The sequence below is a fragment of the Chionomys nivalis genome, chromosome 1 (genome assembly GCF_950005125.1).
Source record: "Chionomys nivalis chromosome 1, mChiNiv1.1, whole genome shotgun sequence".
Classification (NCBI taxonomy): domain Eukaryota; kingdom Metazoa; phylum Chordata; class Mammalia; order Rodentia; family Cricetidae; genus Chionomys; species Chionomys nivalis.
In genome coordinates this window covers 32,997,891-33,014,842 of record NC_080086.1, presented here as the reverse complement: position 1 = coordinate 33,014,842, position 16,952 = coordinate 32,997,891, and the positions used below count along the sequence as shown (strand labels likewise).

At 43.1% G+C, this 16,952-nt stretch overlaps 1 protein-coding gene across 1 annotated transcript; it reads right to left on the bottom strand.

The window, feature by feature from the left end:
* Positions 1-16,059: 16,059 nt before the first annotated feature.
* On the bottom strand, positions 16,060-16,439 carry LOC130882552 (60S ribosomal protein L36a). The gene has a single exon (XM_057782772.1). The coding sequence runs from the start codon at positions 16,419-16,421 to the stop codon at positions 16,101-16,103; it is 321 nt and encodes a 106-aa protein (XP_057638755.1). The 5' UTR covers positions 16,422-16,439; the 3' UTR covers positions 16,060-16,100.
* Between the last annotated feature and the right edge of the window lie 513 nt (positions 16,440-16,952).

Genomic DNA, 16,952 nt, shown 5'->3' with positions numbered 1-16,952 from the left:
GTTGTTTACCCCATAACATTTGTGCCCCTACTGTACCAGTGGTTGTATCTTGTCAGGCCAGGAGTTGTTAGAAATAACAGGATTCACAGCTAAGTGAGTTGGAAGATTATTTCTCTTCTTCAGATGGGTGCTCAACAACTTTCAGCACCACAAACACCAGCCAGTCGGAATGAAACTTCCCAGGTGAGAACTTGCTTGATTCCACCACGCTCTGTGACTCTGCTGTGTCTTCAGCAATAGGATCTTACTGTCAAGTTCTGGAGGGCAGCTGAGAGTACTGGTCATAACCTGGTACTGCTTGAGTTGGGGGTGTCTAGGTGACTTCATTGGTCAACAGCTCAATAAGATGACCTGTTCCTGGCGCTGGATTTTTTTATTTGCTCACATGAGGTATCTAGTTGGGGAATCGTCCCTCTGTTGTAGGGTAACTTCATTACAAAATTTTTTTCTCTTGAAAGAATCATATGGGTTGCTTTCCCCAACAAGTGCCAAGGCTGTTGGGTCTGACGATGTTAAACTACAAACAGGGTGACATCTCTGAGAAACTCTAAGCCACTCAGCCTGGGTTCAGCAATCAGAGTCAGTCGGCGATTCAGGCAGAGTGTTTATGCTTTCTGAGACCCAGGCTTCCTGCTTCCAAAATCACAATGATGTATATGCCATAGATTTGCTGTGACAGGTAACCATGTAAGTACCAGAGAAGGAATTACCTCACCAAGGATCCACTAACAGTTGGTCTGCTACCTCAGGAGCAAAACTGTTGAAGTCTAGCAGGGCCACATGGCCTCCTCCAACCTTGATCTGAACACTTTCTTCATGTCCTAGAAACCTTGACCAAATGCTTGGGAAGCCACATTGAGCAACAGGCACTCATGTAAATAACTTGGCTTTGACTCTTTGCAAAACACAAACTGTTGTGCCAACCAAGTTCATGAAAACAATTGTTCAGGACGTCTGTTTTCTTAGCTTCTAAATAATAGTTCTGCATTGCTTCCAGGAATGTTATTTACATTGAAAGATTGAAGGTTTGTGAAAATTTTTGCCATAACACAATCTGAAAAGTCAGCAAGTTTCTAGTTTTGTGTCCAGTTTTTGACGTTTCCTTCACCATTGCACAAAACTGGCTCCTGTGTCCTAAAGCAAACAGCTCTGTGCAGACATAAAGCGGTGACGCTGTTGTCACAGATCTGCCTCTGCCTTCGGGCCAAGTGTCTTCCACTAGACAGGGGACCGAGGGACCTTGTCTCTGGTTTTCATATATTCCAAAAGAGACCTGAATGTGCACACTACAGAAAAGAACACCGAGACAAAACAGTCACTGAGACATCCCAGGAAGGTTTTGTAGATCAGTCTGACACAAACTGGCCTAAATTCAAATTTGAAAACATGGTAATTCCATCAAACCATCTCTGGGTCACTAACTAACATATAACCACTGGGTCACTTTGGATGTATCTGGATAAGAGATTTGGTAAACTTGGATCTGTCTTTCTGAGTACAGCATGCCAAACAGCTTATATGATGCTCTCAGGACATAAATTACTTCTGTGAGAGCAGGTATGTGAGGTTTCACCCAGGCACCTGATATGAGATTTCATTGGTTAATAAAGAAACTGCCTTGGCCCATCTGATAGGGCAGAATTTAGATAGGCGGAGTACACAGAACAGAATGCTGGGAGGAAGAGGAAGTGAGGCAATTGCCATGCCTCTCCTCTCTAGTCAGACACGATGAAGCTCCGACCCAAGATGGACGTAGGCTAGAATCTTCCTGGGCCAAGCAGTGTTTATATGAATACAGTTTGTGTGTTGTTATTTCGGGGCATAAGCTAGCCAGGCAGCCGGGAGCCAGGTGGCAGGAACTACAGGCACCTCAGCAATGTGTCTTTTCATTCAATTCAGTTTTGATACTGTCTTCCTGAAGGTGGTACCAGGCTGTGGACTTGGTTCCCAAGACTGGTCCCACAATTATCTCATTTGTTTTTCTGGAAGACTGGATGTGGACAGGGTTTCCACAACCTCTGCTTTGGTTTATTAACTTACTAGAATGCTCCACAGAAGGCAGGAAACAGAATATCAGAAGTGCATGGGGAGTGGTCTCAGAGCTCCTACACCCTTAGTGCTTACCACTCTCCTGGCATTACCGAGCCCTTGGCCATGAAGGACCCCCTAATTTCTATCCTTCTGCATTTTAATGGAAGCTTCATTAGATAACCAAGATTGATTAAAAATTGTTCACAACTGCCAGCTCACCCTCAGCATCCTCCTTTTCCCTGGGTTGGAGATGCAGTTAATGTCCCAATATTCTCTTCTTGCCTGTCATTATGGTGGCCAGCTTCATCCTGACGTCTTCTGGAGGTTGCCAGATAAGTTTCTGTCTTTGACATATAAGGAGAATCACATCTTTATAAAGATTTTCATGTTTTTAGGGGTTGTTTGACAACCAAATATATATTTTGTGCTATCACTAAAGGCTTTTGTTAGTTTTTCAACATATTTTCTAGGATATAATGACTTTTTTCTTTTTTCATTTTTACTTTCTCTCCGTCTGTAAAACTTTTAGTGGTGAAAAGAAAAAAAAATGGTGCTCCCCCTGAAAGACTGTGAAATAATTCCTCAAACAATGGTAATTTGTATAATTTGATATTTTATAATAGGAGAGGTAAGCAAAAACATAAATCAGAGTAAAGTTAAATAAACATCCTAAGGTGTGTGTAACTATTTCTGCACTTTCCTCATCTCCTTAGTAAATTTAATTTTTGCTTTAGAGAAACAAACATTCGAAGATACTTAAAGAATATTTTCTTTAAGGAATGCGTAATTCATCTTAAGCCAATGTTTACGATTTATGGGGGAAATTCTAAAATTGAAGGTCGGGGAATTGAGGTGGAGGTACAACAGGTACTTAAAGAGCTTTAACTAAAAAGCACCGACTCCTCACTTGGTCCCACAAGGTAACTGCAAACAGGAAGAAGCCTGACATCGCTCCTTCATTTGTATCTGTCTCCACGAGCATCTTCCTCTCGGCTCGGGTGTAACATCCTGTTCCAGATCTGCCAACCATCACTTTAGATTCTAGGATCAATAGGGTTGATTAACAAACCCCATTTTGTCTAAGGACTAGAACTACCCACCAAACAGACTGTGCCTAAGTGAGGGTCACTGTCAGCTAAAGTGAGGCTGTACCCTGGAGCAGAAATGATCACCTCATGAGAATCAGATTGCTCCCCTCAAGTGATGACAGCAATGACTTCAGACCATGCTGGGCAACCAGAGCTGAGCAAGGATCAACCAGATCACACCTGGATCAAGACTGCTTAATTTTTGCATACTTCTTGCCCCTGCCCCAAATCTTCTATTTAGACCCAAAATGCATGTCAGTGCCCTGAAGACAAACTTGGGCTTGCTGAACCCTTTTATCAGTTTATCTTTTCTATGCGGTCACACTCCTTTCTCTTCTTTTCACAGTTAATTGTGTCTTTAATTAACATTTTAGATGATGGCTATCCCACTGTTAAAACTCTGTGAAGCCTGGCTTTTGCTCTAGAACCTAAGGCAGTGGTGGACTTCGGCAGGATTTGAAGGAGGCAGGCTGAGCTCTGTCTACCCTTTTTCTCCTGTCATTTGACAGAAGCCAGAGTTACTGCTGCATATACGGAGCTTTGGAGTCACAGTATTGGGATTTGTATACATGCTTTCTCACTCTTCAAATCCAGCAGGAATGCCTTTGCGGTTCTGCAAAGAGAGGAGAAGAGAAACCACACAGAGTTCGTTGTGTTTAGTGCTCCCTATTTTCTCATGACGATGTGCAGCATTTGCACAGAGCAGCAGCAAGCAAGGATTGGAGGCCATGCGAAGATAAGCCAATGAAGGGATTCTCACAACTACGTTTTCTGCTTGTATTTGTCTCAAAACACAGCCCAGAGCCCTTCCAACAAAGCAATTATCTGTGATAATGTGAACAAAGACATCACACTCTCCCTTGGCTTCTAGCTGCCTTGTGTGTTTCCCACCCGGTTACACACGGTAATTAGTCATGGGTTTTGGTCATCGCGGCCACTTTTCTGAAAGTGTGGGCTGATTAAGACATTCCTTCTGGTGAATGTATCTGAGGGTGGTGGCTTCTTGATTAAATTTATTTCTTTCAAATTTACAAGATTCTGAACTCCTCCGTGGGGTGGGTCATTGCAGAAGAGCAGCAAGCGGAATGGGCACGCTTTTGAACTTGGAGCTCGGAAGGATTTGGCAATCTTGGTATTTTCTTTCCTCAGCTTTCCCGGATTTCCAGCTAAGGCATTTGTGCCCTTCATCTGCTCCTCATTAGAACATCGTCGTCTCTCGTTAGAGAGTTCTCAGAGCCTTAGTCAGAACTAAGAATACTCTTTCCTCCAGACGACAGTCATGGACTTTCTAGAGCTTTGACAGAGGGAAGGGGCCAGGCTCTTGAGAGACTGGCAGAGCCCACTTCACGGTGTCATGGGAAAGACAGAGTCCATGGCATTTGACAGGACACTGATTCAAATGATTGGCTGGCACGAACTCTCAAGAGGAGAACTAACCAGGCTTCAGACATCAGTTGCCTCTAACACATGCGAGTCATCAGACACAAATGTGTCTGACGGAGGCTGCAAGCCTGGGCGCTAGCTTGAGTTTGGGAGGGCAAGGCCAGTTCATCCCTCTTCTTGGAATGCACACCCGTTCATTCATTAGTACACACACTCGCTTTCCGTCTCAATAAGTGGTAAATTATAGACACACCAAAGAATTGTTTCGCAATAAATGTCTTTCTGATTTACTAGGAGCAAACACTAGAGTTGTATACCTACTTTGTGTATCTGTGCACCTAGGCCTGTGTGAAATTTCTCAGGCAGAAAAGGTTTGTGAGTGGAAAAACAAGTTTAAGAGGTTTTGGATTAAGTCATAGATGTCACATCTCACCTGTTGGAGGCTGGAGGTTCAAGGTCAAGGTGTGACTGTGACTCCCATCTGCCCAAAGATGGCGGCGTGGTCCACCTGCGTCATCACGTGGTCCTCCCTGAGTGTCTGTGTCCTAAAATCCTCTTCTTTTAACTCCATTAACATTGACACCAAGGTCCCCATTTGAATTTAGTTATTTCCTTAAAGACCTTGACTTGCTGGGAGGGAAGGGTAAGATTGAGAGATGGCTCAGCAGTTAAGAACCCTGGCCTCTGTTCCAAAGGACACGGGTTCAATATCCAGCACCCGCTTGGCAGTTCACAACCGTCTGCCACTCCAGCTCCAGGGATCTGGCATCCTCCTGCAGGCAAAACCTGAATGTACATACAAACAAACAAACAAATATATAAGTGAGATCTTAGGGGAAAAAAAAAAGGCCTTGACTTGCTGACTTGCTTGGCAGGCCCACACTTTTTACCCAACCAAACACCAGGAGGCAGAGGCAGGCCAATCACTGTGAGTTTGAGGTCAGTCTGGTCTTCAGTGTGAATTATAGGTCAGTCAGGGCCACCTGGTGACTAAATTTAGCATGTGAATGAGGAAAACACTATATAACTTGAAACGAAAGATAAAGAACTGGAAAACTCTTACTGTTTTCTTGCCCACTTCAAGTCCCATTGGTGGGGTAGTGGTGGTGGTGGTGGTCATGGTGTGTGTCTGTGTGTCTGTCTATGCAGTGGAGGACAGAGGTTGACACTGAGTGTCTTCTGAATTATCCTCCACCTTATGTTTTTGAGAGTATCTGGCCAGTGAGCTCCAGACATCCTCTGTCTCTGTCAGAGAACACCACTGTGTCAGCTTTGATGCGGGTCTCGGGGATCCAGGTTAGGGCCTTACGTTGTGCCGTAAGCACTTGACTGACAGACTGTCATCACCCAACCCCAATTTTAGGTTTCATATTTGAATATCACTCACTACCATGGCATGGTAAGTTTCAGGTACCGAAAACTTAGTTTCCAAAATCACATGTTAATAATGGTATTTGGAAATGAGATAAAATACCTTTACAATGACCATCAGTATCAAATGAGCTCATCAGGGTGGGGCTCCATGACAGCATCGGCAGCTTTATAAGGAGTGGAACTAAGACCTAAGCAAGCGGATGAGCACCAACCTGGCATGGAACTCCCTGGTCTGGCATGGGACTCCCTTGGCCTGGCATGGGATTCCCTGGCTGGCATGGGACTCCCTGGCTGGCATGGGATTCCCCGGCTCAGAAGCCACGGGAACTGCCCAGATTACATTGTCTGATCTTGATGTTCCCAAGCTTTAGACCCACTCTTCATCCCTCATAAGTCACCTACTCCAGGTCTAGTTACAACTGGAGGCGACCACGAGGGCTTCGCCTCCACATACTTAGAAGCTGAGACCCTCCTCTCTGTCCCCAGAGCAGGGGGTGAAATGCCTTCCCTCACACCTGCAGCACACAAGCGTGTCCCTATCAGGGTACCCACTGTTGACTTTGTCACTCTGTCATTCTTGGTGCTGATAGCTATAGTTTTCATAAGAATACGTGCAGACGTTTCTTGAATGACCTTTGATGAGTTTTAAAACGAACTTGAGTCATTTCTCCTGTGGCCGACTTATTTTAAGTGCTCTGCTAATGGGCTTATTTTTAGTATATCAGCATCTGTGTAGAAGCCTTCGACATGGAATGTTAGCCTTTGAAAGTGCTGCTGAGTGGCTAGTCTTCCCCGTGTAATCTGTGCCTTGCCAGTGCCTTGCCATCGCGATTGAAGTAAACCTGCAGTTGCAATAGTCCAGATCCAGGCAGCAGGAGCTTGAGAGACCTTCCATGGTGCTGTCTGGAACAGTTTATAGAGTTTGAAGATTATCCGAACATTGCCAGCACTAAAGGAAATCAATAGCACCACCAGAAACACTCTTGCCATGTCCCTGACACCCAGTTCTGCTTCTGTGATTCTACTCAAAGCTTGTATTTCTTAACTGATCTTAATACATTTCCTTTTCACAGGGAAAACCCACACATGTTTAAAAACATATTTGTGTGAATTTTTATCCTTAAAATGTCTTATCTGACTGAGGTCTAGATCTCTCAGGTTAAGCCTTTTTCTCATTCTTGTTTTACATTGTCTGCCTTCCTTTTTTCCTCCCTTCTTCTTCGGTAACAGCCAAAGAAAAGATATCTGTACAACTGTGGGTAATTCTTTTTCTGCAGTGACAGTGTTTACATTTATTAAAGTAGTCACAAAGTTCCTGTAAGTAAGGGGTGGTGAACTGTCAGCATGGCTAGAAGGAAACCACAAGGTCAGTTCTTATTAGCTGAAGCCTCCATTTGACTGTGTGAGCCTCATGGGGTGCGGATCCTGACGGTCTCCGTCAAGGCATGAAGGTCAGCTTAACATGTAGCTGGACTTCCTATTCAAGTGTCATTTATCCTCATAATTACCCCTATAGCATATTAATTAATGGGTCCGGGACATATATATAAGCTGTACTAACACAGTCATTCCTCTGACACGGCTGTTTATGTCTCACACAATACTGAATTTCAAAGTGACTATGTCTTCTAAATAGAGGACCGTTACTAGGAAGCCATACGTTTGTGCTAATGTATGCCCGATATGAACATGTTTTTTCTATCTGGGCAGTTAAAAATAACTTGCTTATTTCCCCATCAGTTAAAATAAACAGATCTTGGTAGGTGGTGGAGGAGCACGCCTTTAATCCCAGCACTTGTGAGGAAGAAGCAGGCAGATCTCTGTGAGTTCGATGCCAGCCTGGTCTTCAGAGTGAGTTCCAGGACAGCTAGGGCTACACAGAGAAACCCTGTCTTGACAAATCAAAATGAATAAACAAACAAATCAATAGATATTCTAGACTCCACACAACCACGATATAATCTGGCTATTAATCTAAATTACATTTACACTACACCTTCGAAATAGTGGACAAGAAAACAGTTACCTAAGGGGACCTTTGGGACTTTTTTTCAATGACTAATGAGAAGAAAAGGGCAGATGGCAGTGGTGGTGGCGGTTTCTATATGGAAAATCCTGATAAGGTGAGGTCAGACAACCGTAGTTGAAGATCTGAAGATACACACACTGTCTCTCCCAAGGGAAAGCTCTACCCTAAGAAACTCATTCCAGTTCCCCAGAATTCAGCTGCAGTCTTAGATCACGGCCTTTGTTCTCAATGCCCTTGTAAGGCGGACTCTGGAGGTGGCTGCGAGTCCAGATACATAAAACACAAGCTTGCACAATTTACTTCTTACTCCGCCCACATGGAGTGTAAGAAGATCAGCAGATTCAGGCTGCGTCGTCCTCCTCAGCAACTGTCCCTGCTGGCAGCACGCATTTGCTCAGCTTCTGCAGTCCACAGCTGCTGCTGCTGGCACTTGGTTCGTTCCTGCCCACAGACCGTGGTTTGTGTCCCGTGCCCATTCTTATAACAATGGCTTCATTTATCTACCAAACATGCCCATTGTCAAGCTAATCTTGATTCTCTTCCATTTGGGTCGTAGATAGTTATCCAAAGTTGGTGCAGACGTCTAACTTTTCTGAGCTGAGTTTTCTCATCTTTCTTTGGGGATGGCACATGTCTGACAGTAAAGTAATATTTAAAAATGTCATACTGCTGGAGACAACTGTCACTTACCCTAGAAGAAGGCGACCCGCCAGATACGATCTGGGAAAAGAAGTCATTGAATACCTGGCAATGAGGCCTTTCAGAAGGTTGCTCCATTGCATATGGGTGACAGGGAACACGAACACTGCCCATGACGGTCCCTAAGATGGGAGGGCTTGGAAGTACATCTAGATGTGTGAGCTATTTGCAAATTGGAATCGAGACTTAAAGCATAGCGGTAAACTTTAAGTGTTGGGATTTCTCTGATGTACCCAACAGCAGCTGGACTGTTTGAACTCACTGGACTGGGCAAGGAAGGTTCATAGCCAGCTATCCGAGCAAAAACCTGCTTTTTTCAATCTGAAGCCATTTCTATTTTTCTGCTTTATTTATGGTAATTTAAATTATTTCCAACTTTTCATTATTGTAAGTATCCCAATGAACATTTTAGACAAATCTCAATCAAATATATTTGTTTTATCAGTAGGTTCAGAAACATGATATATCTAGGTGAAAGTATTTGCGTCTAAATTTTGTTAGGTGATTTTGCCCCATATAAGAGTCCATCCGTTCACCCTTTCTTAGTTAACTGTCAGTATATTTGATTTGAAATTACTATTAATTGTTAATGTATAGATACCTTTTATATAAACTAATGGATTTCACCCCAATGTTTTTACACCTGCATATGGCACTCTTCGTATTCACTGTACCTCCAAACACCTTAGCTTCCGTCTCACACAGTGAGCAAATGAGGCAGCTCGAGACTTATCAAAAGGAGACTATCTCCAAATAGCTCACAGAGTAGCCGAGAAGATCAGGGGAGGAAAAGGGTTGTGGTGTGATGGTCTCAGTTGTTGGTGAGTTGTGGAGAAGAGACAAGGGCCGTTTGCTTTGTCCTCTGCAGGACGACCAGGGCTTCCAATCCCCAACGGTGATGAACTCCAAGATGACCCTCCCTCGTATCTGGCCTGTTATATCACTGAACTTCAGACCTACGTGAAATTCCATCTCACACGTTTTTAATGAAGTCAAAATAAATGCAATTACCGAACAGAAGCCAAAGATCACAGGAGGTCAGACACGGAGCAGGAACGTGGCCAGCGCTGTTTGTTTGCTAGCCTTGTGTGAACAGTTCCTTGGTGGGAGGGCAGGGATGGCCGTCCCTCCCCTGTGGGCATCTGCTGCTGATTATACTGCAATTGGAGTGGCTGTGTGGTGCCTAGGAAACCCGAGACCATAATGAGGACTCGGGCAAGTAGAATGTGAGAGATTGAAACCACAAGATGCAAACATCCCCCGGGAAAAAGCTTTCCAGAAGACCCGGCATTTACCCTGGAAAGCATGCTCAGGAAAACCTTTAATAAATCAGCTTGAATCTTTCTAGTTCTGCCTCTGCACTCACCCTCTTAAACCTTGAAATCCACCTTATTCCTGTTTGACTCAAAGGAAAGTAAGCATATAAATGGATGGTATATTTTCATAGAAAGTAATTGTTGGAGAAAATTTGGACTGAAAACTTATATTCTGGCTTGTGAGTAAATCTGCATCTGATTCTGATCCCGCCCCCACAATAGGGCTGAAAATGTTTGGTAAATGCACTATCAGTATCATTGTGTTTTCCGCAGAATAATCGCTGGCTCCTAAAACCAAAGGGGAAAGGTCTGAGCTGCATGGAGAATAAGGGACTGGCTAGAGTTTATTTCCGGAATCTCAGTCTCCTGGAGAAACTGTCTGGTTAGATAGGGTAATCTTTGCTGGCCTAAGACCCCGTCCCCTCTCATTAAGCTGTTTTGAGAACTCAGAGTAAATGCTTTGGTTTCTCGGTGTCTCATTCTTTACTCAGTTACCGTGATTATACCGAGAAACTCAGAATAAAATTGGTTTTGTTTGTTTGCATGCATGTCAATTCTTCTGACTTTGAAACACTTCCTGAATTCCATCTTACACTACCTCGTTTCTCTTTAAGGTAAGAGTTGGTGTTGCTTAAGAAAAGCAGCATGGGTTAAGCTAGCATTTAGCCTAATGCAAGTGCAAGGCCAAGCTGACTTTATCTTGGAAACAGCCTTTCATATGAAACAAAGTCACCAGCGAGGCGCCCCCATAAGACCATGGATATCTTGACTTGCTGTGTTTCCAGTGAGCTCAGCGAGGTCTTTCCATCTCAGAAGAGGCACAGCCAGAGCTTTCTATTTTTCTAAGTCACACTTAGAGTTATCTTAAGGTATATACATGGGTTGCAGAACAGTCTTTGAACATTGTGTGTGTGTGTGTGTGTGTATGTGTGTGTGTGTGATTGGTTAATAAAGAGCTGACTGGCCTGTAGCTGGGCAGGAAGAGATTGGACGGGAGAGCCAGACTAGGAGGATGCTAAGAAGAAGCGCAGAGTTTGAGGAGTCTCAAGCAAGAGGCAGAGGAAGCTGGGCATGTGAATGCTGTACTGAGATAAGGTATCGAGCCACATGGTAGAAACAGATAAAATATGAATTAAGTTGTCAGAGCTAGTTAGTAACAAGTCTCAGCTAGGAACTGAGCATTTATAATCAATACTAAGTCTCAGTGTGGGTTATTAGGGAGCTGAGCTGACTGGTGATATCGATGACAAACTCCACCTACATGGATACAGGTGTCCTTCAAATACATTTACTGTTTACAGGAGGCTGTGAGCTGCAGCGATGACCCCTCACCCCCACCCCAGGGCATTCTCCCTCTGTTTCCAAATAAGTGGCAGGATATGAAGACATTTTTCCTGACTGTATCACTAAATCTTTTGCTTTTCTGTTTTACTGACATGAATTTCAAGAAATTTCTCTGAGTGAGACAGGAACCAGGCAGAGGTGTGCAAAGAAATGCATGTATGCATTCAGACACCATGGTTGGGCATTTCCACCAAAAGGGGGGAATTTCAGGCAATCAGAATCCCAGCACTGTCACATCAAATGGGATTGTGATTGACGGGACATACAAACACTGAGGGGGAACCATGCATCCATGTCCCTTTGGGTTCTGAACCCCCACCCAGCTCCCTGCAGGCAGACATCACGGGTCACATACCACACAGAACAATGGCCAAGTATCTAGTCTAGTGGCTCACAGAATTATCTGTCAGTGTTTAAAGATTGATGGCAATACACTGTCTTAAATTTCAGCTTTAATTGAAAGCAAAATTCATATAGTCCTAATGTAATGTTTGTAAAGTTTTGGCAAGCTGAAGTTGGCCTGGAGTTGTTTAATCTGCTCCTCAGCTAAACCTCAAAGCCCTGGAGGTGTTTGGAAACTGTGGTAGTCTAAAATGTCATTCTGAACATAATCCATTTTAGTTAAGGAATAAACTAACTAAGTCCGGTTAAGCTTTTGACAAGTGTGAGCATGCCAAAACCACATCAGTTTCCTCTGGGAGTAATCTGGCATTGCTAATTGAAATGGAGGTGTTTAACTTAAATTAATTTGTAATTATTAAATGTTATGAAATACGATTCTGGAAAAAACTCCCCTTAGCTTATATTTAGCAAATGAGTTTGTCCCCGGCCTGACACTCACCCATTTATAGCCTGCTTCCAGGCTTCCCTGGGCCCACAGACCTGCAAGAAAATAATTCAACTTCCATTCGACTGTTGGAGAGGCCAAAGCAGCGAAAGGTTAAATATTGTTGGGAGACCACACACAGAGAGAATGGGGGAACCAACCTTGGCCCCGCTTGAAGCTCCATGGGGTCCATCTCCAAAGGACCTTTTATGAAGAAGTCGGAGCCACCAGAGGGTCACACATCACACCCTCAACAGTAGAGCATGTGCCTCAGAGAAGAGTCATGGCAGGAACCCCCATCACTGCCTTCACAGTGTCTGTCTCCACTCAGAAGTTTGGCTAAGATTGGCTTTCCCCAAGTCCACTTCCCTGGCTTTAAAAACATAGTATTATTAAAGCTTACCTTGAAGCCTAAGCTTTTAGAATCCATGTCTGAAGAATCTACCACATGAATATTCAGTAAACACTGCATTTGGCCCTTCAGCCTTCTCATAGAGAAGGCTACACTCTCCGGTTATTCTTGAGCTAGGAACCCTGCATCTGCTACTCCCAAATCAGAAGGCTGTAGGAGAATGGACAGGGTCAACCCAGTCTCACCCCAATCCTGTAAGAGCCAGTTAGACCCCACTGAATCCTGCTAGTTATGCCACTGACACTCTTCTTAGCATGCTGAGAAATCATTGACTGTAAGCATATTTCCCTCAGTCTCCTACCACTCTTTGATGCCACGCTCTGCATCTCTATGTACATGACAAACATCCCCTTCCTTTCTAGCAGACGTCGCCATAGAGCAGACTGACAATTTTAGCACCCCACTGCAACACTTTTATCTAACTCACAAACAAAAAACAAAACAAAACCCACTCAACTCACCACTGATGTCAAATTCAACATGAATTTCCTTTCAAAATGATTCATAATAATGATGGTGAACCTTTAGGAGAGGACTAGTGGAAAGAACATTTGTCATTGGGAATGCGCCCTGGAAGGGGATTGTGGGAACTCAGTTTCATCCTCTTCCTTTTCCTGTTTACTCTATTTCTTCCTGATTTATGAGAGCTCTTGCTCTCACATGAAGTTCCATTATGATACGTCATCCTCTCCAAAGCACTGCGCATCAGATCTTGAACTGAGACTTACAGAACTATAAGTCAAGACAACTGTGCATCTCTTTTAGTCAATTGTTCAGTTATCGTGTGTGTGAATACAGAAATCTGGCTTTTCCCAGAGACTGCTTCTCCCTTCCTTCCCACAAACATCTATAGCTGCTGGTCCTCTAAGCATTGGTCTCCTCCACACCAACTGGTTTGTAGGGTTCTGTGCTTTCTCTACCATGGCTCTAGGTATAGGTTGATGTTCCCTATGCTTCTTGGCACTTGGCACACAATGCTACCTGTGGATTTATAATTCCTGGAAAGTTCTGAGGTGCTATGATTTTGACAAGTCCCACATCCTCTCTGTTGTCTATGAGCAGAACTCTTGTTTGGGCTTCTTATTCTCCACCCGATGCATCAGACATTAGAAACATTTATCCCCACTGTTCTTACCTATCTGTGAACCCTGCATGATAAAGCATAACTGGCCTGGTAATATACCCCCACTGCTGCAATAGTGGCACAAATGCTATGGTAGTAACCAACCACGTTTCGCTGTCTCTAAGTCCTGCTCCATGAGATGGAACCCATACCTAGCACTATTAAAATAGCCAAGAACCTGTGGCTAAATAGGTCTTATGCCCTGGGGAGGGAATCCAACACTATAAATCTGTTAAATGGTCATAGGATTAAAATGATTCCTAATGACTTATCATTATACCTGTAGATCAGTGCATCTCTCAACCCTCATTGGAGATGCTTCTTTGCATTAGATTAATGCAGAGATGCACAGCTAGTCAAAGTATAGAGAATACGATACTGTGGAATGTTCATCCCGAAATGCAACATCTATATCATATCCCCTCCCGCCAAGCCACAGTCATCATTGTAAAAAGAAGCTGTTGATAGATTGTGGGAGCCAGGGCAAATGAATGACTTAGAGGCCATGGTAGGGCACTCACAGCAGCTGTGACAGCAAGCACAAGGCCTGAACAAGTTCAATCTAGACAAAACTTCAACACAGAAAGGGGGTATGCATGAAGCCCCATTCTTATCTAAAAAGCTATTGGAAATTAGCAATTGTTGGGAGAGGAAGAATCCATCTTCTTTGAGAGTGTGGCTTCTGCTAGGTCAAGCACACTCCAGGGGATGGTCACACCTCTAAGGAAAATACGAGAAGCACAAATTGTACTTGATGGCTGTCTTAGTTAGGGTTTTGTTTTACTCTGAAGAGACACCATGACAAAGGCAATTCTTATAAAAAACATTTAGTTGAGGTGGTTCACTTACAGTTTCAGAGGTTCAGTCCATTATGATGACAAGGAGCACGACAGTGTGCAGGCAGATGTGGGGCAGGAACTGAGACTCCTACATTTTGCAGGTAACAGGAAGTCAACTAAAAATCACACTGAGGGAAACTTGAGCAAAAGAGACTTCAAAGCCCACCCCCACAGTGACACACTTCTTTAACAAGGTCACATCTACTCCAACAAACTACACCTTCTAATAGTGTCACTCCTTTTGGGGACCATTTTCTTTCAGACTACCACAATGGATTAAAAAAAGAGTACAGAAATTTAGGAAGGAAAGTAGAGGATAAATATGGGAGGAGGTGTAAAGACAGTGAATATGATCAAAATACATTTTACAAAATTCTTGAAGAACTAATAAGTAAAGAAAAAAGAGTTCAGAAGTCCTAACACACTAGAAAAAAATGCTAATAAAGGTACTTGAGGCCAAGAGATTATCTTTCCTGACAAATATTCTAGGTGTATTTGAATAAATATCCTACCACTGTTAAATGTAGTATTCTTTGAAAGTCTACCCATTGTATTATTCTGTTCTTCAAGTTGTTTAAATATTTCTAATGGTACTTTATTTTCTTATTTCATTTATTACTGAGATTACAGTGTTATAGTATTGAAAAACTAAAATATTATTCATAATTTAATTTAGTTGTTTCATTTTTATTTGGTTTTGTGAGGGTCTGATCATATAGTTTCAGCTGACCTGGGGCTCAGTCTATTCATTTTGGTTTCCTGAGAGCTAGGATTATCAGTGTGTGCCACCATGACAATCTAGGGACTTGATCTATTGTTAGTAATATCTCCTTAAGAATTACTAAGGTTATTATTATAATATACCTCTCATGGGAAAATCATCAAAAATATGATTCCCCTAAAGCATATAGACTGTTGGAAAGCTATATTAAAATAGAGTTTTTCAGATATCCAAGGAGCCTAGAACTCAGTAAAACCAGAAGGTTTGGAACGTTTATAGTTTACTCTTCCCAATCTCCAGTACCACTCCTTGCTCACCATGGAAACCAGAAGGCATAGGACTGTGGGAGATATGGAAAACATCACGGAGCTTCATTGATATGAAGGACAGAGATGGTTCTGAATGCCCACAAAAGCTTCATCGTTCCTAACTCACCTATCGAATAGCTCCATTAAACAATTTCAGTAACAGAGTTTATTTTTATTTGATCGAATTTAAGACTCTCTCAATGAATAGAAGCCTGTCCCTAGGCATTTGCGATAAAAACAAAATCATTTCAATTGTTTAACATCCTGGCTGCCTGAACAATAGTTGGGCAAAATCAAGGCTAGCCAAAATATTTCAAAGGAAAACTTGGAGAATGAGATGCCCATAAGTGGCTTTGAAAAGCTCTAACATATTTCTGGGAATCTAAAAGGCTTTGTGTGTGGTACACACCCAGAAAAGACCTGAAAAGAATCTAACATCTCACCTTTGGCTCCTGTTGAGGGGAAATCAGTAATGAAGCCCAAGGGAGAGTTTTGATGTGCTGGGACACTGAAGGTATACTCCAACAAATCTTTTTTTTTTTTTTTTTTTTTTTTTTTTTTTTGAGTGAAAGCTCATGATTTTTATTGTCTTCATAACAAGGTCAGCTTAGAACTGGATCACTTGGCCCTTTCTCTTCTTATCACCACCCAGTTCAAAATGCTTGCATCTCTTAATAGCCAGCATCCTCTTAGATCTGCAGTTGGGCTCCACACATTCCAGTCTCAGCACAATCTTCTTTGTAGTTTTCGCCTTTTTGCGGAAAATAGGCTTAGTCTGCCCACCATAGCCACTCTGTTTCCTGTCATAACGCCGCTTTCCCTGGGCATACAAAGAATCTTTGCCCTTCTTGTACTGGGTCACTTTGTGGGGTTGGTGCTTGCCACATTTCTTGCAGAATGTCCGGCGGGTCTTAGGAACGTTCACCATGTTGGCGGGTGCGATATCGGCACAGAAAAAAAGCTCCAACAAATCTTGACAAGAGTTGAAGCCTCAATTTTTTTAAGGCATTTAAGGAAATCTGTCTACTCTTCAGTTGTACAAATGTTAGCTAGATTTTAGTCACGAAGTAAACAGCAAACAGCATCAGCTACCAAAAATGGACAGAATAGGGTCCAATCTAATTTACATAATTGTAATGTCATAATAACTCAAATTAGCCAAGGTCAGAGGCAGGCCTAATTAGCTTTGGCTGTCAACTTGACCCAGCCTAGAGTCTCAAGGGAGGAATTATATAGGTAAGATTGGCCTGTGGGGGACTGTGTTGATTGTTAATTGAGGTAGAAGGGCCCAGTCCATTGGGGGCAGCATCATTCCCAGGCAGATAACCCTGCAGTTATAGAGCTAAGTGGGAGCCAGACAGCAGACAGCAAACAGTGTTCCTTCGGGATGTCTGCTTCTTCAGTCCCTGCTCCAACTTCCCTCATAAGCCAGCTCTTCTCAACCTGTAGGTCGCATATC

Bases quoted from the DNA above. Each gene is read 5' to 3' on its own strand.
- LOC130882552 (XM_057782772.1), bottom strand. From the start codon at position 16,421: ATGGTGAACGTTCCTAAGACCCGCCGGACATTCTGCAAGAAATGTGGC.